The 22,217-nt window shown below is 51.6% G+C and overlaps 1 protein-coding gene across 5 annotated transcripts in view; it reads left to right on the top strand.

Moving 5' to 3' along the window:
* Window positions 1-6,437: 6,437 nt before the first annotated feature.
* The window catches only part of LOC119848324 (granulocyte colony-stimulating factor receptor-like), a 30,622-nt gene continuing 14,842 nt past the window's right edge, over window positions 6,438-22,217 (top strand). For all 5 annotated transcript variants that reach the window (XM_038383996.2, XM_038383997.2, XM_038383991.2 and 2 more), the window contains exons 1-8: window positions 6,438-6,575; window positions 9,663-9,775; window positions 12,782-12,865; window positions 18,878-19,225; window positions 19,876-19,996; window positions 20,238-20,419; window positions 20,836-20,987; window positions 22,007-22,187. In XM_038383996.2, the coding sequence (XP_038239924.1) occupies window positions 12,811-12,865; window positions 18,878-19,225; window positions 19,876-19,996; window positions 20,238-20,419; window positions 20,836-20,987; window positions 22,007-22,187 (1,039 nt within the window). In that variant the 5' untranslated portion in view covers window positions 6,438-6,575; window positions 9,663-9,775; window positions 12,782-12,810. The remainder of the gene's footprint in view (window positions 6,576-9,662; window positions 9,776-12,781; window positions 12,866-18,877; window positions 19,226-19,875; window positions 19,997-20,237; window positions 20,420-20,835; window positions 20,988-22,006; window positions 22,188-22,217) is intronic.

Here is a 22,217-nt window from a genome sequence, read left to right as displayed (position 1 = left end):
AAACAGGGAGCTCGTCTTGTTTTCCGAGGCATTGGGCTGTCACAGCCCTTTGGGCACCGGTAGTGAGAGGGGCTGTTGGCTTCTATTCGCTACTCTGCACTAGTGAGAGTGGCAAAGCATCTCCAGAGACCAGTGCTCGTGTTACCAGGAGATGAGCCCCGTGCGTGTGGCTGGCGGAGAGAGCACTCCCCAGAGCACATAGATGGTTAATCTTAACAGGCTGTCGCTGTGGATGCTCTGTTCCCGGGTTGCCATAGTGGATTGCAAATTCGCCTGTGCTATGGCTCAGTTAGTGTCCGTGGAGTGACTGCAGGGATTAATTCAATAGCCCAGAGAGTACCATGACTGGGGCCATCGAAGTAATAATAATAATCCCTAAATCTCAACGCACTTTAGAAAGGAGGGTAGAATCATTATCCCCATTGTACGTGTGGGGAAACTGAGGCACGGAGCAGGTCTGTGAGTACACCCAGTCACAGAGGCAGGGATATAACCCATGTCTCCTGTATCCCAGGCTATTGCTCTGTCTACCAGGTAATGCTGCCTCCCCTGAGGTGCGATATTATGGTAAGACAGCAAGGTAGCCAGATAAGGTCCTGGAACAGTGAGCCCACCCGCTGCCCCAAGAATGGATGCCTGCCAGCTCTTAACCTTTTCTCTGCCACTCCATCCCTCAAGAGAAGGTGTCCCAACTCCTGGATTTACACATAGGCCCTCGCTCTGCCTGGTGCCTCCTGAGCATACAGCTGGGCTGGCTGGCTTGGGGGCTTCCCTGCTAATAAGTATGCTGAGATGTCTGTCTCCAATCGTCCTGCGCCTTCCATTGCAGGTTGTAAGGGGCAATTTAATATGCATGTGAGAGGGGAGTCAGAACAATTGTAACCTGGGGCAGAAAGAATGCGGTTTGGCTAAAAGTTCTGTTAAATTGGGAGAGCTGAAGTGCTTCAGACCCAGTTAGCAGTGGGTGTGGATGCCCAGACACCCAACCCAGTGCTTGTACGCAACGTGTATCACAACCCACTTGAGATAGCAATGCGTTCAGTGGGATCTGTCTGCAAAGCAGGAGAGCTATTGCACAGCCTACAGGTCTGAGCTCGCAGTTCCTATCTTGATCCAAAATCCAGCTTCAGGGACTTTGGGCCAGGTTTTTAGGCGCCTAATGATGGCGTTAGGCATCTTTAAAAACCCCATTAGTTCCTCCTCTGCCTTGGTGGGTCCTGCACTTATTGGCGGATTTTCTCGCCTCAGAGGTTCACAGCAGCCCTCACTTTGGCCATTTTCGTGGCTCAAACCTGCCATTGACTCAGCCTCATCATGGGCCAGCATGGGGAAAAGAAGAAGAACAATCCCTGCAGTCTCTGCTGATCCACCTAGTGGGTCGGGGAACAGGCCAGAGACTTTCCTGTCTGGTGGAACCCACAGTCCAGTTCAACTCCTCTGATATCAAGTAGGGAGTTGGAGGGATGGGGGGGGGGGAACCCGGGCCCGCCCTCTACTCCGGGTTCCAGCCCAGGGCCCTGTGGATTGCAGCTGTCTACTGTGGCTTCTGTAACAGCTGCGTCACAGCTACAACTCCCTGGCTACTTCCCCATGGCCTCCTCCCACCACCACCTTTATTCTCACCACAGGACCTTCCTCCTGGTGTCTGATAATGCTGGTTATCTGCCGTGTTAGTCTGGATTCGCAAAAAGAAAAGGAGGACTTGTGGCACCTTGGAGACTAACAAATTTATTTGAGCATAAGCTTCCAGCAGTACACCTTCTCACTCTCAGCTTCTTGCACCTCTTGCTCCCAGCTCCTCGCATGCACACCACAAACTGAAGTGAGCTCCTTTTTAAACCCAGGTGCCCTGATTAGCCTGCCTTTATTGATTCTAGCAGCTTCTTGATTGGCTGCAAGTGTTGTAATTAACCTGCCTGCCTTAATTGTTCTGGAACCTTCCCTGATACCTTACCTCACTGCTAGGCAGACAGGCATGCCTCTTAAATTACGGGAGGAACAAACTTGCATTCTCCCAGCCAGCTCCGAACCACTTGCGGCTTGGTGTACACTGACAGTTATAGCAGCATAGCTCCACCAGTCAGAGGTGTGCAAAACCCACCCCGCAACCAAATCGCGAGGCTGGCAAAAAAGCCCATGTCGACACAGCTATGTTGATGGAAGATTGCTTATGTCGTTTGGGCTGGTGGTGTTCCTACACCAACAGCATAACCCCTTCTGTCGGTGTAGGTTGCATCTACACTAGCTATGCCATATAGTCTCGGTAGCATACATGTACCCTGTGAGTTCGAGGGTCTTTCAAATAGCCTCTTCTATCCATCTGACCCACCCAGTTCAAAGTGATCTCAGCTGGAGCCATTGAGAAAGCTACATTCTCTGACAGTGTCTCATAAAGCCCCATTCAGTTTCAGTGGCTCGTAATTACTCCTCTCAGGACTATGGTTTTGTCTTCACTGCCCAAGAAAGGTGTGTTTTTACTGTCTAATGTGTATTAGCTCCTCTGTTGCAAAATCCTAGTGTAGACAAGGCCCTGTTTACCACAAAGCTAGCTAGCTGAGGGCAACCACGCGCAGGGGAGGCCCCTCGTGGCAAAAACCACAGGTGCCTTGTTTCCACTAGGATTTTACAGCTAGAGCATGAATGCACTTGAGTTATACCATGTAACCCCTCCCTGCATCCACCTCTTATGCAGTGAAGTCCTTGCCCGTCTCTACCTGTGGGATCAGGTGTTGCAACTGTTTGCTCCCCTCTGCTAGTCTAACATGCCATCTTAGAAGTCAAATCCATCAATCACATGTTGGGGTACAGCTCAATAATCCTCACTGAGCAAGCCACAATTGTCCCACCCTCGCTATAGAAACAGCCATGTCCCCTGTGAAAATATCCAAGATCTTGTCTACACACACAAATTGCACCTCTTTAGTAGAGTGGTAGAGTTAAAGCACAACTCCCCTAAGTGTGGACACACTACTAGCAGAACTAGTTGGACTGGTGTAACATCTGTGTGTAGACCAGGCCCAACTCAATTACTCTCCCACCCTCCTTCCACAGAATATGGGAAGCAGCAAGGTGGTTTAAAGCCACTCCCATCCAGCTCCCCACCATGCCCAGGAACAGGCGCACTGAGAATCAGGTCCCAAGTGTCTCAAATTACATTGCCTATATCTACCTGGATCTGAGTGAAATCTCTCCCCTGATCTAGCATAATTAATTAGGATAAAAAGTTCAGAAGGGATATTAAACCTCAGCCTTCACGTCTTAAGCCAGTCTCTAACTATTAGGGGACAGGATAAGATCCAATGAGGGGGCCAGATTATCCCAGATCTGCTACTGTGGGGTTCTTACACCTTCCTCTACAGCAGTGGCTCTCAATCTTTCCAGACTACTATACCCCCTTCAGGAGTCTGATATGTCTTGCGTACCGCAAGTTTCACCTCACTTAAAACGACTTGCTGACAAAATCAGACATAAAAATATTAAAGTGTCACAGCACATTGTTACTGAAAACTTGCTGACTTTCTCATTTTTACCATATAATTATACAATACATCAATTGGAATATAAATACTGTACTTATATTTCGGCATATAGTGTAGAGAGCTGTAGAAACAAGTGATTGTCTGTATGAAATTTTTTAGTTTGTCCTGACTTCGCTAGTGCTTTTTTTGTTGTAAAACAAGGCAGGTATCTAGGTGAGTTGACGTACGCCCTGGAAGACCTCTGCATATCACCTGGAGTACGTATACTCCGGTTGAGAACCATTACTCTATGGCATCTGGGGCTGGCCACTGTCAGAGATGGGATACTGAACCAGATGGACCTTGGGTCTGATCCAGCCTGGTAATTCCTGTGTGCACACTCTCTCTGTCCCTCTGTCCCCTTAGGATCTCCAGGATTTGATCTGCTGGGAATTCCTCAGCCAGTAAACCCATGCTGAGCTTATCGATTATTTCCAGAGATAATTCACACCTAGACACTCATCATTTTCATGCATTTGCTAAATGCTGGAGCTATTTTTCTCAGCCTTCTGTATTTTATTCAGTCAGCCCCCTGAATGATTAGGCTTTAGCTGTGAAATACAACCCTCAGCTCCCCTTGTTACCTAGCAGTTCCATGGCACCAGCTGTACTATTCACCCTGGCTTTATAGGGATGTTCAAAGTCTACTCTGCATCCCATGCAGCCCCCCTACTGATGTTTGGCTGGCGAAGGTCACTAGTCATGGGTGGTTGGAAATTAGGAGAGTGTCAGCTTCCAGGCATGGCAGTTCGTGTGGCTGCCTCTGTCACCTGCCAGTCTTTCTTCTGATATAAGTTCTAGGTAAAGCAGGGCACCAATACACAACTATTTCTAGAGGCCCAAAGCTCACGTTGAGAGAGCAGCCGTCTGGACAGAACCGTGGGCCACTGTTAAGGCTCAGGAAACTCTGCAAAGTAAAGTCTAGCTGAGCCTTTCCCTTTTGTGGCATGAGTGCCTACAAAATGCTGGGATCTGTCCATAGACTCTACATCAGGTGGGAAATGCTTAAGAATCTCTTCTCATCTGTCTGTTTTCTCCACTCTGCCTTTACAGCCCAAGCAGATCTGGTCCCACCCCTCTCGGGATCCAGTCAGAAGTGGTAGATATAGGACAGGGATTGTTTCTGCAGTGGGTATCTTCATCCCGGCGGAACACAGTGGAGTCCAAGGGAATTAACTGTTGTTGAGTTGCCCGTGTGATGGAAGGAGGGGACACTGGATCGTGGACAATAGACAGTAACTCGAGAGGAATTGCCCTAAAGGTGGGCTGGAGGCCAAGCCTGGCTGGGACTTAGGGAGAGCCTGAGTTGTTAGCACCAGGCAGTACAACCCAGGAGCCAGGGAGTGATCCGGCGTCAGTCTGTGTCCAGCAGCCTCTGTAAAGAATCCTTTGTCACAGAGCTGGTCCTTTAAGAGGAGATGGGGCTCAACCCCACCTGTGACATACTAAATCTGCCTCTCTGGATCATGGGACTCAATCAGCCCTCTGGCATAGACGAGGGAGGAGACTGGGGAGTGCAACAGAGACTTTAGCAGAGAGCAGGAGACCCTTTGGATAAGTTTACATTGCATTAAACCTGGATCTGTGGGAGCTGGGTTCCTAGAGCTGGTATTTCCAAGCTTGTGCTTGAGCATTCACACTGCATTGTAAACCTGGGCTTACCGCTGCTGGACCCGTCTCTCACAGCCGTGCTAAGGCATCCACTCTGCACTGCATGGCCCTTCTGACTCAGGTCTGTGGCTTGAGCTGCATCCACACTGCAAAATGACAGGGCTTGGACCTGAGTCACAGTAAGACTCAGGCTCTGCCCCCTGCCCCCAAGCAGGATCGTAGAACCCAGGTCCTGAGTGCTTGCTGACCCAAGTCAGACTGATTTGTGTGTGGATGGAAGCGGGGGGGGCTTGGGCTCAAATCTGAGTCTAACCCAGGCTTAGTGTGCAGTGTAGACACAGCCAGGCAGACAGGACTCGCTGAATAGCGGGGAAGGATGAATGGCTGAATGCTGAGGGCTTTGTTTTGAAGGGCCTGTGATAACCCAGAGCTTTATTGGCCAAGTGGGTGGCATTTATGGAGGAGCTCTGAGGAGAGGGAACTGCAGGTGGGGCACCAGCTGGGCTGCCCCATGCCAGGAGGGAGGTACTTTGGAAGTGGCTTGGCTACCCCCTGTATAATCACTACAGCTGAGACCCAGTGACCAGGAGCGCTCTGTGGACAGACGGGGCGAAGGCCGTGAGGGTAGAACCAGCTTTGCACACTGCACTGGGACCACTTCCCCCACCTCGGAGGCGGAGGGGGAAACAGCTGTTTAATGCCCTGAACTGAACACTAGGGGTTGGCCGGTCATCCCCAAACTCTGGGCAAGGTCAGATCCAAATTCAGCCTTTGCAGCTGAGCCCTCGTCGTCCCAGAACGGGCTGACCCAAAGCCTGGGACAGAGACAGCGCTGATCTGCACCGGGGATTGGGTATGGAGCCCAGTGACGTGCTGGTCCAGAACAGCTTAGGCCAGGAAGGGAAGTAAACTCCTGTGTCCAGCTCAGCACACTGGGAGCAATTCAGGAGAGGCCAGGGGTAATGAGGCCTTTGGGAATCTGGCCAGGATGCAGCTCTGGCTCCCTGGGGAGTGGGATCAGGGCCTGTAAGAGGGAACTAACTACCTGCCCTTCTGTGGTGTCTGCAAGATAGACGAGAGGAAAAAGCACCTGGCGGCTGCAGAGCACAACTTTGGAGCGTGGGCGGCTCTCCCCCCATCTGAGCTGTGCCCGGGTCGTGTGAACCCAGGCAACCTCAAGAAGCTGCTTGGTGATGCTCAGCAGAAGAAATTGCTCATCCCTGGTAGTCTCCTCCTCTTTATATTGATTGGTCAGGGCCGAGATTTACCCCCACCCTCGCACCCAGCTCTGCTGCTTTAAACCTGTAGTCTGAGAAGCCCCCTCCTCACTGTCCCCTGTGGGCTACATGTGGGGGTATTTATAGAGGGAGCCCAACAACCCCAGCTCAGGAGCTGCAATCTCCTCTGTGGGGGGACACTGACAACTCTACCCAGAGAGCAGCAAAGGTAAGTGCTGCCTTTAAACCGTCATTGTCCATAGAAGAAAGTGTTGGCAGATCCAGGGTGTGAGGGATGCAGAGCTCGGGGCTAGGAGCTCTGGACTGCACCTGCCAGGAGAGTGTGCAAATGTCTCGGTGGCTGCTAGAAAACGGAATGAATGCAGCAAAGTCTGTGAATGGGTGAGGAGGAGAAACCAGGGAGGGAGAGAGAGAGAGAGAGAATATGGGTCTCTGTTAGGCACAGACATCCATTTCTCCTATTAGAAGTGTGGGTTACACTTTAGGCTAAACCTCCATTCCTAAAAGGGTTGTTAAGTGATTCATCGCTCTTATAAATGTAAAAAGAAAAGGAGTACTTGTGGCACCTTAGAGACTAACAAATTTATTAGAGCATAAGCTTTCGTGAGCTACAGCTCACTTCATCGGATGCATCTTATAAATGTGTAACTGACAGAAGTCGGGTGTGTTCTAGCTGCTTATTGCCACATCAATAGAAAGTGTTTTAGACGGTTCTAAGTTGCGGTTATAAACAACGGGCTGGACTCCAGAACAGTTGAATACCCATTTATTAACTCTTCATGAACTATTTGTAAATGGCACATCAATATCCAGTGTGACTGGGGGGGGGGTGTATTTTAGGAGATGTACGTGTGTATTAGGTGGAATGTGTGTCTCTAGTAGGAGAAGTATGTGTGGGGGGGTGTTAGATGAGGAGGAAACGATCTGAAACTTAATGGTTTGGAGTTTTATTATAAAAAAAAAGGAAAGGAAAGAAAAAAAAACCCACTGTTGAATCTGGCCGCCTCCCTGCCCCTCCCAAGTGCCCATGGCCCTTCAATCGCTGATGTTTGCTAAAATGTGACTTTTGCTGGTTTGTTTCTCTGATTTCCCTCTGGCTGCAATCAGGGCTGCTGGGAGCTTTTCCTAGCACCACATCCCATCCAGGCAAAGAGCACCAGACTCTCCCGAGGAATCTGTGCCCATCAGCCCCCATCTCCTCCCCAAAGAGCTCTGCCTCACTTAGAGACGCATTCGAATCAGTCCCCTCTGCATCTGCCCAATTCACCCGCCCTTGTATACACCCCACTCCAAGCTAGGTCTTCCCCAGATTGCCATGCCCCCAGGACCCCCATCCTCTGAATCCCCAAAGCTGATGTCCAGGGTCATTCTGCCGTTAAGAATTACATTAGGTGCGGTTTATTGAGTAGTCCCACCCTCTGGGGTAGTTATCTGACCCCCACCCCCACTGCCATAGTACCTGAGCGTCTCACAATATTTATCCTCCAATGTCCCTGTGAGGTAGGGCAGTGATCTCCCCATCATGGGACAGATGGGGAAACTGAGGCACAGAAAGGCTAAGTCACCTGCCCAAGGTCACACAGGGAGTGTCTGTGCTGTTGAAGGAGAAGGTTGTAGACAGCTGCTGCCCATCGACTGCTAGGGTGGGTCTAGGTCAGATATCTCAGTGGCTGATCATTGCTGTGAAGCGGATGATGGTGTTTAAGGCTGCACCCCAAGGTTGAACTGCAGCCCCTGCTACCCCAATGGGTTACCCAGGTATAACTGCGGGCAGAATTTGGCCCTGGCAATTCATCTATCTTGGGGTCTTACTCTGGCACCCATCACCATGGTATCTGAGCACCTTTCATGTAAAATCAATAGGGGGTGTTAGCATAGTGCAGCAGTTCCCTGCCACCTCTGAATCCCAGGGGGGCACCTGATGCTTCTGCTCATCTCAATGGGAATTCCAGGGGTTCAGCTCCTGTACGGATCAGTCTTCAGCTGACACAAACTTCTGGATGAGGAATAACATTAGGACAGAAACACGTCTCCATCCTCCTGCATAATATCCCTGTAATGTGCCTTCCCGGGCTCCGTAACCCCAGTCCCCACCACCAGTTCTCCACATCTGCTCCCAGCCCACAGAAGTTTTAAACAAGGAGCATCGTTACCAGCCACAATTATCTGTTTGTCACAAAGCTTCCAATCCCAGCAGAGTAACTGAGCCGCCTTGTGCTTCTCATCAAGCTGCTGTCTTTGTAGCTTTATGGCTTCCGCTGAAGACTTAATCTTTGATTGGGGACTGGGTAATATCCTGCCCTGATTCTCAGTGGATGTTTAAAATTCGCTCCTAGCGCCACCACGTTTTAATTGACGGGGCTTTGTTATTGCCTGTCGTTCTAATTGTAAGTGTTTGTCTCCCCGCTCCCGCAGGACAGAAATATCAGAGTAGTTGTTATTTCCTGGGGTTTGTATTGTTCTTTGTTGTGTGATTTTCTTTCCCCCTTAAAGATGGAGGTTTGCTCATAAAAATGTAAGAAGTGAAATAAAGGGCAGAAAAGTAGCTTAAAAATCAGCAGCAGTAGAACTGCTTCCATTGGAACTGGGGGCTAGAGCTCAGCTGTGTCATTGGACCAGATTCAGAGGGGATGTGAAGTAGCTCTTGCTGTGCTAACAGGCTGGTCTTGTGGTTAGGGCCCTGGGATGGGCTTCAGCATGCTGGGGTTCCATTCCCAGCTGTGCTACTGACTATGTGCCAGACCTTGGGCAAGTCTTTTAATCTCTCGGGGGTGGGGGGCTCAGTCCTCTATCTGCAAAATGGGGACACCAATCTGTGCCTTCTGTTTTGACCATAAACTCTTCAGGGCAGAAGCTGTGTCTATACGGCCTAGTGCAATGGGGTTCGGCACTTGGCCTGGAACCTTGAGATGCTGGTATAATTCAAATAATGATCAGCTATGAGCTATCTCGTGCACTAGGACTAGCTTGGCCATATTGACACCTGTCTGCACATCCCCTCTGAATTCGTCCCTTTGTGTCTCTAGTGTAAGGCTCATCTGTGCAGCACCTTTCTTTCCGAAGGATCCCAAAGCACTTTACCGAGCTGGTTCTGAGTAGCCTTCGATTGAGGGCTGGTCTGTTTGCACAGGGGCAAGGGCACACCCCTCGCTGGTAACATCTGGCCGGTGAGGCCACTCATTTGACATTTAACTTGTCTGTGTCTGACTCTGGGGCCTGGCCAAGATGATATGTGTGTGGATTAGCCAGTTCTCATCTTACATGGCGTATGCATCTCATTTCTTTTAATTTCCAGCAGCAAACCAGAGAGAAAAGTACATTTGGTACCTGATGCTGTAGGATAATGATGGGAAAGCACCGGCTTTAGGAAGAACCCCTCCTCTCACTGATCCCGACTGTTCCTAGCAGGTAACCCCATTGGAATGGGCTATGGGAGAGATCCCACTCTCAAAAATCAATCTTCCCCCAGTGGGAGGTCGCTGCAGGGAAAGATGCAAGAGCATTGGCTGGGTGGAAGAGGGGAGGCAGATATTCTGATGCCATAAGGAGGGGCAGTAAGGAATGGCCTGGGAGTGCGAGCTATGGGGGAGCAACCAGCTGCTCCAACCCCAGCTTTACCCACCAGGTGGTGGAGTAGGAGGTGGGGCAGGATGCTGGCTGTTGGAGCGGTTAGAGCTTCTCCAGGCCCAATCCTAGGAAGACTCGCTGGTGGGAAGGGAGCAGGAGCAGTGATGTGGGGGTGAGGTAAGAGCGCTGGCTGCATCGGAGGGTGGGAGAGCACAGGGCTGCACCCGGCCCACCAACTACCGCCAGCCATCGAGTTAAAAAACGATCGGCTGTGTTGCTGCTCCTCTCGGGACCGGTGAGTGTTGCAGAGCTGAGCTGCTGGGTCACATCACCGTGATGCGGAGGGGACGGCAGAGGGGCCTGGTGACCTGCAGTCATCTGGACAAACAGAATGAACCCAGGGCTTCCCCCTCCCTGGGGCTTTGAGCTGGTGGCTGCTCACTTGGGGCCTGATTCAAAACCCACTGAAGCCACCTGGAGTCTCGCCTGCACTGGAATTTTCCTCTTTGTACCCCAGACAATGGCAGAAATGTTCTGGTTTGGGTCCCCCAAGGAAAGCGCCTCACCCTGTGTTTAAATCGTCTCCGTTTTCCCTGGGTTCCTAAATTGTGTTTAGGAGCCTGATGTGAGGCTGAAAAGGCTGGCAAATGTTCTTAAGCATCCTGAAAGGGATACAAGGTGGTCTGGGGCTGTGGAGCAGCTGGGGCTAGGTTCCAGGGGCTTTGGGGTTTTATTCCTACCTCTGCCACTGACTCAACAAGCATCTTTGGACAAGTCACTTCCCCTACTCTGGGCTTCCACTTCCTTGTCTAAGAATGGAGTAATAATATTTCCCTAGTTCACAGGGTGTGCGGGGGTGGGCAGTGAGTCTGTAATTAGTGTCTGAAGTGCTCTCCTTGGCAGAAAGGAGCCGTGTGAGTGCAAACTATTATCATGACTAAAGCTTCAAGAGACATCTGGGCTTAGTTGCCCATAAAACTCTCCTCTGTAACCACTCTTAAAATCATTAAAGAGCTAGTAACTTGCTGTACTAACTGGAGTTTGCCATTCAGTCAATCTCCCATCTTCACAGAGCTTCCTTCTAATAAGAATTTAATTCCTGCAAGGAGCAGGAGAGCTTTTGCTTTTGGACTTGGATTTTAATTGTCTCCCCCCCCCGCCCCTCCCGAAAAAAAGCTTTAGCACCCAAGGGCCAGTGCATTTCCTCTGCTTCCTGTTGGAGTCTAGAAACTGATGTTTATTACTGGCAGAGGGAAAAGAATAGACACCACATACATCTCTGGGAAGAGACATGTGAGCAGATCTTGTAGTGCAAAGAGACCAGAAGCCCAACGACAAGGCTTTCATCCCGGGTGTAGATCTGGTTTTCTGAGGTCCCAGCTCCTGGTGGGATCTAGTCTTGGTGCAAGCTGCTGGAAGACCCAGGGGCTTGCTAAGCTAAGGATGGCTTCAATCCAGCCTTTGGTCTGTCAGTGCCAGTAAGAGAGAAGCAGCAGCAGAATTTCATCTCCTCGTGCAGTGCTTGGAAGAGGCTAATGGTGTTTCCAGCACTCCAGCCACGTTCTACAGCTGCTTGCTGTTCAGTGAAGGGAGGTTTAAACTCGCTGCTGCCTGAGCTGGGGATGTTAGTGATTCATTTAATTACAATAGGGATCCTGAAGGCATGCACATCACGGTGCAGGGTGTCAGGAGACCCGCTCCAGGCTTTGTTAGCCTGAGGGGAGCCGTCCCAGAACCGTGGAAAGGCCTCCTTGGCTGACACCCAGTTCCACGTGGCTGGTGGATCCAGGCAGATGTGAAATCGCTGTCCCTGCTTCCCCAACCCCCAAGCCCACCCTGCGAGACAGTGAGCAAGGAGCATCCCATGGGCCTGCGCTCCCCACTGCTGAGGAGTTCTGTATACTCCAGGGATGTCAAACTCGAATCGCCACGAGGGCCACATGAAGACTAGTACATTGGTCCGAGGGCCGCATCACTGACCCCGCCCCTACCCCCCGCGCTGCCCCCGGCCCTGCCCCCACTTCACCCCTTCCATGAGGCCCCGCCCTGCCCAGCCTCTTCTCACCCCTTCCCCAAATCCCCGCCCCTTCCCTGCCTTTTCTCCGCCTCTTCCTCTGAGCGCACGGCTCCCCGCTCCTCCCCATTCCTTCCTGGAAAGCACTAAGCGCTGCCAAACAGTTGTTTGGCGGCGGGAAGTGCCTGCAGATAGGCAGAGGAACGGGGACATGGCATGCTGGGGGGAGGGGAGCCTGGCGGGCCATAGGAAATAACTCGGGGGGGGCACGGGGAGCTTGGCAGGCCGCAGGAAATAACAGCCGCGTGTTTGAGACCCCTATACTCTATATGTATTCCGGTAGCACCCGGAGGCCCTAGTCAAGATCAGGGCCCCTTTGTACAAATACACAGTGAGAGACAGTCCCTGCCCATAAGCACTTACAATCGAAACAGTCCAGAGAGACACAGGGTGTGAGAGAGGGAGGATTAGCCCCATTTTACAGGGGAAGAACTGAGGCACACAGAAAGTGGCTATTGGATTTATTTAGGCTCTTATACCATGCCCATTATCATGGTATCTGGGTGGTCCCTACAGATTTGTTGGCATTAAAGCTGCTTCTGTGTGTAACTTTCTAGCCCAACTTATCCCAGAGCTGGGAGGCAATTCTTGTTGAAACCTGCAGCTTTCTGAGGGCCAAGGTCTCCTCTTACACTGGTGTGAAAGGGGGATAAGTTAACTGGCTTCCGTGGTGTTACTCCTGATTCACACTGGGCTAAGGGAGATCAGGATCAGACTCCCCAGGTCTCCTTTATCCTCTTTCTCCCCCCAACCCCCATTTATTTTTTTTAAAGGTTTTCCACCAAAGCTGTAATTCACGAGAATGTGGCTGAATCTGATGCTGTCCTGGATCTTCTCACTTGGCATCTCCAGGTCCGGTAAGAAAGAGAGAAGGGAGGAGGCAAGGCGGGGGGGAGGGGAACATGGGAAGCAGAGTGTAAATTAAAGCAGCCCAGAGGTTGCTCTAACTCACACCAGCGGCCAAGCAACAAGCCCAAGGATACAGTAGGTGCAAAGGTGGCTTAAGGTAGTGGTTCTTGTGCCCCTGGCAGTACGCAGAGGTCTTCCGAGGGTACATCAACTCATCTACACATTTGCCTAGTTTTACAACAGCGTATATAAAAAGCATTAGCAAAGTTAGTACAAACTACAATTTCATACAGACAATCACTTGTTTATACAGCTTTATGTACTATACACTGAAATGTAAGTACAATATTTATATTCCAACTGATTTATTTTACAATTATATGGTAAAAATGAGAAAGTCAGCAATCTTTCAGAGTAACAGTGTGCTATGTCACTTTTGTATTTCTATGTCTGATTTTTGTAAACATGTAGTTTTTAAATGGGGTGAAACTTGGGGTATGCCAGACAAATCAGACTCCTGAAAGGGGGACAGTCATCTGGAAAAGTTGAGAGCCATTGGCTTAAGGCCACCTGATCTTTTGCATCCCCATCCCTTTCCCAAGTGCAAGAGTGGAGTCATTGAGACTCGCATCCAAAGCATGGCTCAGGGAGACTGAGAAATACTCAGAGGAGCGCAAATATCTTGAACACAGGGAGCAAGGGAGGAGGCTGAACTGGATGGACCAGGTCACCTCTGGCTCCAACACCTCCTGACAGCCCCGTGAAGCTTGTTTATCCCAGCTCAAGATACTTTAGTAACGTGATGGCTATTCTTCCACGAATCACTGCGGTTTCCAGGAACTCCCTTTGCTGCTGATGTGTTGTTTCTCTTGGGCAATGCTGCTGTTTTGTTACATATTTTAAGTCCCCCAATGTCTTTCTGAACCAGAAGGTACATTGTGTACATTACTGGCCTTGGGCCAGCCCTGCTCCGTGGCTCTACAGGGATTTGCTTTTGATTAGCACTGAAAGGTTTCTTCTTTTGTGGAAAAAATATGCCGGAATTAGCATGCGGACCAGAGGTGGCATCCCAAGGGCACCAGATTGGCTCTGACGGTGGGCATATGAAGTCTGTCTTACCACAGAAGTCAGTTCTTCCCCATTAGGCCATATTGATAGGTTTCCTGGGGGAAGGAATGCCATTCCCACCTACCCAGCAATGCATGGGATTTGTTTAAGCAATCACAGTATTTCAGGAGATTTAAATTCATGGTTCTGTGCTCCATTGGAAGGAGGGGGGCAAATCCTCATAGGCTGGAAATTGGTCTAGTTTGGATGTACCCAGGCTGAGGATCCATGTGTCACTTGCAGAAGGTGGCCCACACCCTGTGCAGATTGCCATCACCAAGCTTCTGCCCCTCATAAGTCCCACAGGAGGGACACAGATGATGCATGGAGCTTATGCCGGCCCACTGCACAGGGTGAATATCGCCCCATAGTGCTTTACCTCTTCCAAGGCCAATCTCACAGTGCCCTTGTGAGTTAGACAAGTGGCCCTTGTCCTCACTTGTATAACGAAAAATGTGCCTCATTCCAAATCCCTTGAATGCTGAAGTGTCTGATGCTATCTGTTTTATGTCTTCTTCATAATGTTAGGGCAGGCGATGCTGTTATAGAGTCTTCCAAGTTCGTAGCATGCGAGCAAGGTTTTAGTCTCGGAAGAAATGTTTGTGCTGTTTTGATTACACACAGTCCTGAGTGGAAGGAGCTGTGTGGGAGTTTGCTTCCAGCCGTGGGCTCAGGTTAACAGTCAACCCTTGAGGAAGAGTTACTCCCCGGGAACCTGGCCCTGGGGTTGGGCTGAGATGCCTGGAAGAATCTAAGCCGGGCTGGAGATCTCCACGGAAAACATAGGTGGTGCTTTTCTTTGGCGTTGGTACTGAATCCTGGGAGGATGCCACACTGTGCAGCCGGAGGGCTCTCTCAGACGAGAAGTAAAAGTACGGCCTGGACCATTTGTGCTCATTACAGATCCTGCAGGTCTTTTTGCAGCAGAGGGCAAATCTTCCCTCGTCTTGTGTCTTGTCCCTGCAGCCTCTTGATGTCACAGGCAAAGCGCATGTCAGAACCTCCTCCTTCCTGTTCATGGTCAGTGTTTGGGACGTTCCCACCTGCACTAGGAGTCCCTGGCTTCCTCCACCTCTGCAAAAGGCTGTGGTGAGTCCCTGATCCTGCTCTGGAGTCGTGTGGTGCTGTGGGAAACAGGCTCCAGCCCCCATCCCACACGGCCGGCTAATCCCTTCTCCTACCCGCTTGAGAGGCCGGGCACTCGCTGGGAGCCACAGGCAGCTGCCGTGAAGATGGGCGGCAGCCTGGCTTTCATGGACACTGAGGCCTGCTCTTGTTGGAGACAGGGTAGGGGAGCTGGCTATCTCTGCCCCTTTGTGCCGGCAGGTACAGCGCGGTCCCTTTGCTTTCTCTCCGCGTGACAGCATGGGAGCTGCCACTTTTCTCGATTCCCTAATGAAAGTTGGAGCGGATTGGCTGAAGTGAAGAGTGTGGAGAGAGGAAAGAATGCCATTGCTGTGTCAGGGCCAGGGAACGCATCCAAACCACTTGGGCACCGGGGATGTGTCTGGCTGAGGGTTACATTGCTCTGGCAGGCTGCAGTAATAGTCTATTTGTAGGCTCTGAAGGCCAGAAGGGACCATTATGACCATCTAATCTGAGCTCCTCTTCGAGCTAGATTCTTACACCGTCCCCATCACTGCAGTGTCTGAGTGCCTTCCAGTCATGTCATAAGCGACATCAATAATGGGTTTTGTTGTCTCTCTCATCCACTCCCCAGGGGTGGATTGTGTGTGTGGGGCAGGGTTTTGTTTTGAGAGGCAGGGAAGCTTTTACACCCCATCTATCTTTGTATTATTACACACTCAAAAAAAACTACATTCAAGGAGTATTATGAAGGTTACAGAGCCAAGCATGCAGAAATTAGGAAACACCAGAATTCAGGCCGCCTTAATTCAGCCCCCCTGTTTGTGCGCTTTATTGGCCACACTTGGAAGGCCTGTCCACTCAACTGGATGACGTTGCTGTGTCGGTTTGGACGCAACCCAATAACTTTTCCACAATGCAGCTGATCAATTCCAAAGTTTCAGAGAATGAGCAGAATTCTATTTATTTTGGGGGAAATGAGAAAAACCAAAAGAGGGAAATGCGGGACACTGGGAGCCCTTTGCATCTGGTTAACAGATCCACAGCATCAAACACCTCTGTAATTCCCTGTAGGCCAAAGAACGGGGTCGTGGCAGAAATGAACGCATTCCAGAATAACAATAGCTCGGACCAGGCCACAGTTGAGCCGTTCTCTGGCCTCTCCCTCACTGCTGCACACCGTCCAACTTCCTCAACAAATGAGACCAGCTCCTGCAGACAACAGCCTCTTTCACTGCACAGCCCTTATTCCTGCCCAGAGCAGGTCCATCCTGTACACTGTATCCTGGGGGCCTGCGGGGGGGGGGGAAATTTGATTGTTTAATTAAAGACTGTATCATATTACATGCAAGGAGGGCAAACTAAGGTTGCATTGGGTTAATGCTCTATTCTTGTATGACCTGCTTGGGATCTTTAATAAGGGCACGTGGTCACCCCCTTGGTTCTCCATCTCATCCAAACACTGGCTGCTTGTGAAATAGATGACTGTGCAAAAGAGAGCTGGATGACTGTCGGCTGGGGTGAAGAGACTAGCTCCATGAACTTCAACAGAGCTGTGCCATTTATAGCCGCTAGGGATCTGGCCCCGCTGACTTGAGTGGAGCCAGGCTAGTGACACCAGTTTGCCCCCGGAAACTTTTTTCACATGGTACGTACATGTAGCACATGAGTTGGGGAGATCCCGGGCTTCGCCGCCAACCCCTGTGGTTCCATCCCAGCACTTCGCCCTCCAAGTCCGCACCTCAGTCAGCCCTGGCTGGGTTGGAGAGAGAGCCCACCCTGCACTCACCCCGCTGTGGTGACTTCTGTCCCGCGGGGCTGAGCCTGGCTCCCCGCTCTGGGCACTGTAACTTGGCGCACTGGGTCACAGCGCCACTCAGGTTCGGCTCATCTGCTCCTCTGGGTGGGCCAAAGCGGAGAGGTGCTGCAACCCCCATGCACCAGGTTGTAATGCTGCTTGCTTTGGGGGCCCTCTCAAATGGGAAAAAATTGCCCCTCCCCTGCCCCACAGTGCGCCTATTATACATATGGCTGCAAGTGCCACTGGCTTGGGATCTGGCCCCCAATCTTGTTTCTTTTTTCTCAATTCAATTCACCCCCCTCCCGCCTCTCTCTCTCCCAGACAGCCTGTGGAACAATCCAATGTCTTGATTGGAAAGATGGCATGCGTTAGCGGTTTGATATTGGACTTTGCTGAGCATCCTTTTGTGACGTGCTCCGAGACAGATGTTTTGGTAGCTCCATGGCAGTGCTGTTATTAAAGTCTTGACCGTGTGTCCTCTGTCCAGCCTTCTGCTCTCTGCCTTCCCCAATCTAGGCACATGCAAAGTGGGATGCAAATTTGCCTGACTCTTTGCTATTGTAAATGGGTGGCTGATGCTTGGTGCAGGGGAGCTGGAACAATTTGCATAGTGGGGGTGCTGCAAAGAGCCACTGAACCAAACTGTAAACCCTGCATATGATGGAAACCACTTCAAGCCGGGGGGGCAGCAACACCCTTAGTTCCAGCACCTATGGACTGATCAAAGCAAATATGTAGCATTCTTGAGCAAGGGTGTAGACATGATTTCACCAGCTTTTAGGCCAGTAGTTCTCAACCAGGGATCTGGGGGCCACAAACAGGTTTCAGGGGGGCTGCCAAACAAGACCAGCGTTAGACTGTCTGGGGCCCAGGGCAGAAAGTTGAAGCCCCACAGCTGAAGCCCTGAGCCCTGCCACCTGGGGCTGAAGCAGAAGCATGAGAAACTTAGCTTCTTGGTGCCCCCTGTGATTTGGGGCCCCAGGCAATTGCCCTGCTTGCTACCTCTTAACGCCAGTCCTGGCTTTTATATGCAGAAAACAAGATGTTGTGGCACAGAGGGCCTGTGGAGTTTTTATAGCATGTCGGGGCGGGGTGGCCCCTCAGAAAGAAAAAGGTTGAGAACCCCTGTTACAGGCCATAAACTGCCTCCATTTGGACAAATGCCCTCTTGAAAGTAGTGGGTTCTCAAAGCAGGTCCTTGTATTTTGGTTGAAGTAAGCAGCCGCTAGGATTTATGGAGAGCCTTAATGAAGCACATTTACAAAAAAAGCTTATTGAGGGCCCCTCTGGATTCTTTCCCCTGACTCCACCTAGTGCCCACAAGCGGGTTCTGCATCTACTAACTTCTGCTCTGTCCACACTGTTTAATAGAGTTGGCTGGAAACTTCTCAGTGGAGCAGTTTTCACTCGGAAATGCCATTTTATTGAAATGTTTTGCAATGTGATTTCAAGGAAGTTTTCGAAGAACAATGTAAAAAAACCACTGATTGGAAACAAGCTTTTGATACTTGCAGACTGTCAGCTTCTGAGCAGTGAACAGACTGTTTCAGATCAGCGGGGAGGATGGTTTCCGTGGGCAGTCCTAAAGATGCGTATTTTATAATGTGGACTTTAAAGAGGGGGGAAACTGTGGCACCGATTCCCTATCCTGGAAACCTGTTGCAGGGAGCAGAATATACCCCGTCAGTTTCACCTCCTGTCCCAGTACAGTTTTGGTCCTAGCTTAACTCAACCATGGTAATCGGGGAAACCGACTGGCTTATCTGGTTTTAGGTTTAATAAGGGGTGGTGATTGCATTGGTCAGGGCAAGCACTGAGCATATCCCCACTGTATTGGGGCTCCAGGCAGCCAGCCACTGCAGGTTCAGCATCCTAGAAACGGGGATGGAGGCTAAACTTAGCCAAGAACAAAGCCCAAGACAGGCACATTCTGGTTCCTTGGGATCAGAGGACCCCCAGACAAAGTGTGTCTGCATGAGAGAGACCCCAGCTCCCCCCTTTTGAGCTGTCCTGCGTCTCTCCCCAGGAGCGAACAGCCCGAAGCCTGGCCCTGGCAGCAGAGTCCCTACACCACAGCCCAGCTGTGGCATGCTAAGTCTGCATCCCACAGTGGCCTGTCTTGGCACCCCGTTGACAGCCTCCTGCACCCTCAACCCCAGCTGCCTGCAGATTGGTCAGGCCCATCCGGGCGATATTGTCTGGAGACTGAATGGAGAGACTAGGCAGCTGCCACTGAACCAGAGCATTGCAGGAAACGGCACGGTCACTGTGGTCACCGTTCTCTGCGCAGAGCGGCCCCGTGGGGAGCTGAGCTGTTACCTGTCTCACCGGAGCAATCTGCACCTGCTGGGTATGGCTGAGTACCAGGCTGGAGGTGGGTGCAGTTCCCTTACCTCCCGGGCTAGGGGAGGAGGTGCACTAGGCTTGACTTTCAGGAGGGCTGGGTAGGGGCCCATCCTGGAAAGCCTGGAGAGTGCTCGCCTCCCACTGGGGGCAGTGGGAGGGAGGGGGGCACTGAGCCCTTGCCAAGCCCATTGGCTCGTGCTGCAGTCGTGGGCTGGGCTGGTTGGATTTTTTCCATCCAAACTTTTTTCCGCTGATGAGTTGTCAAAAGCAAAATGTTCTGGGGCAATGTCAATGGAATTTCGGGGGCGGGGGAGAGTAATGCTCTGTTCCGATGTTTCGGTTTGTCAGGATGCGATATTTCAATTTGTCATCTCAAAACCACGCTGAGTTTCAAGTTTTCAGTGTTACATTTAAGTTGAAATCAGAGTGAAATGTTTTGATCAACCCAAAACTCGCTTTTTCTGGGATTTTATTAGAGGTGTCAAGTTTGGTTTTGTTTTTGTTCTGTTTTGGAATGGGGGTGGGCCGGGAATGGAAGACACGGAGCTTCCCATGAAACGGAAAATCCAGTTTGCACCCAGCTCTGAGGGTGCTCTGGGATCAGCACCCTGCAATCAGCACCGTCCCCTCCAGCAGTGGATTCTGGTTCTATTGGCTGTTTCTCTTCTCTTTCTGAAGTCCCACCGACAAATCTGCAAGTGAAACATTGCATCAGCTTCTGGGGCGGGAACATCACCTGCTACTGGGACCCCGGGCCGGAGACCTACCTTCCAACCACCTACACCCTCCACATCACCGAGTGAGTTCTCCATCTGGCAGTAAGCTTGAGAGGGAGGGGAGGGAGCGGGAGAGGACTGACATCCCAGCACCTAACAATTAAAAGGGACTGTCCCTATAGATGTAGCTATTGATTTTCTCCCTCCTCCCCCTGACGTCCCTGCTTAGAGTTGTCCTGCTGGCAGGTGCGAGGGTGGGGTTTGATCTCCACCACTCATGTTCCTAGACCCGGCAGCTGCTAACCTGGGCTCTCTCCCTTTCAGAGAAGCAGGCCGCTGCCTCTGGAAGTTCAGAGACGCCGGGACGTGCGTCTCCAGCCGGGAGAGCCATTCCTGCACCATCCCTGTGGAGAATCTCTTTGCCTCATTCCAAGTCAGGCTAACAGCTGTGAATCTGCTGGGCCAGGCCAGCGCCACAGACAAGTGCCTGCATGGGATGAGCGTAGGTAAGACCCGCTTGCCAGGGGAGGGGAACAGCGGCACTGACACAAACCGAGCCCGGGCAGGTGTGTCTGCTGGACTAGGACCACAGGTGGGGCGTTCTCAGGTCCAACTGGGTTCTGAACTCGTTGGGCCAGCCAAACTGAGCTAGCAAAGCTTTGCACAGGTGGATTTCTGGGCTGAGCTAGAGGTATCACAAGACTGACTTTCCCTGCAATGTGGCCGGGTGGATCGCACTGGGATCTCCTTCAGAAGATCCAGGAGCTAGTCCTGGCTCTGCTACTGACTCTCCATGTGCCCCTAGGCCTGTTGCTTCCCCCTCTGTGCTTCTGAGAGGAGCCTGACTGTGGCTGCTTGTCTCTGGGCGTTGAGGGAGGGGCATGCAGAAATGCTGCCCACACTTGTGGCTTTCCTTTCACAGTGAAACTGAGCCCGCCCGAGGTCAGCGCCACAGCGGACAGGAGCGACTGCTTCCATGTGGCGTGGCGGCAGCCCAACGAGGAGCTGCTGCGTGTGACGGACGCGCGGTATGAGATCCGGTACCGTGATATGGACGAGGCATCCTGGACACAGGTGGGTGGCTGTTGGTGGGAGGAATTAGTAACAGGACTGACACCTGCTTCATAGGTGTATCCCCCCCTCCCACCCCTGGAGATGTGGGGGGTGTTAGGGATGCTGGCTGGCTTTTCCATCTCTCTCTCCATCCTAACCACGCAGTTACCCAGCTATCTGTTCGTCCATCTAATCCATGCACCTGGCCCAGAGCTCTTGGGCACACGTGTGACACTTCCTGAGAACAAATCCATATGCTTGAAGCAGTTGGCTCAATGGCCAAAATGTGACATCTTTAGTTCTACCCCATACCCCCAATAAAGGTTCCCTCCTCCCCCCTGCACCTTCTGCTTAGCTCTCCCCACCCAGAAGAAACCTGGCTCATCCTCTGCTCTCAATCAGCAGTGGAGCAAGGCTAACGTACACCAGTGAAGGGGCTGGCCCAGAAGTCTCACAGGCTCAATAAGTCTGGGCTCGGAGAGATCAAGAGAGGGAAGGCAAGTTCCAAAGGCAAGGAGGCCCTCGCTGAAACGCCCCTGCATTTGGCCACCTCCTGCTTAAGCTGGGGGGGCTAGTGTAACTCACTGGTGCTTGTTTCACAAATCCCAGCCCCATGGCTGACCCACAGAGGGATGAGCCTGTTGCAGGCCTGCTTAGGGAGGCTTGACTCTTTAGCTCAAGCTGTAGCAGCTCCTCCATTTAGCTCTGGAGGTCCCTGGTTCAGTCCCCAGTGTGTCAGACAGGATGGCAGCCATCACATTGGCTCAGGCCCCTCTGCTTCTCTCAAGTGTCCTATGAGAACAGAGGTGGTTTCTGCTGAACCCAGTTCCTGCATCAGGGGGAAGCGGTCCTCCATCATGCCCCTTGGCTGGGGTTACTGGGGCGGAGAGAGCCCAGCTTGAAGAGCCTCTAGTTGGTTTGAGCTGAGGTGGAGAGCCCCTGAGCCACCCGCTCTGCACAGCAAATCAGTGCTTTAGAGCAGAATTGGGGCGAGCTGCCAAGACAAGAGCTATAAGGGACCCGTCCCACCCCCCATGAAGGTGGATGTCACAGCCGCAGAGGACGTGCCCGCGTCGAAGGACATCTGTGGCGTCTCGTCGTTCACCAACTACTCCATCCAGGTGCGAGCGCTATACCAGAGCGACGCCTCCCGCTGGAGCGAAGGGGACCCCTCCTGGAGCGCCTGGAGCCATGAGAGATTTGTGAAGACTCTGCCTGCGGGTAGTTAGACATGCTCACTTCTCCAGCCCC

Source organism: Dermochelys coriacea, chromosome 25 (genome assembly GCF_009764565.3).
Source record: "Dermochelys coriacea isolate rDerCor1 chromosome 25, rDerCor1.pri.v4, whole genome shotgun sequence".
NCBI lineage: Eukaryota > Metazoa > Chordata > Testudines > Dermochelyidae > Dermochelys > Dermochelys coriacea.
This window is presented reverse-complemented; position numbering and strand designations above follow the sequence as displayed.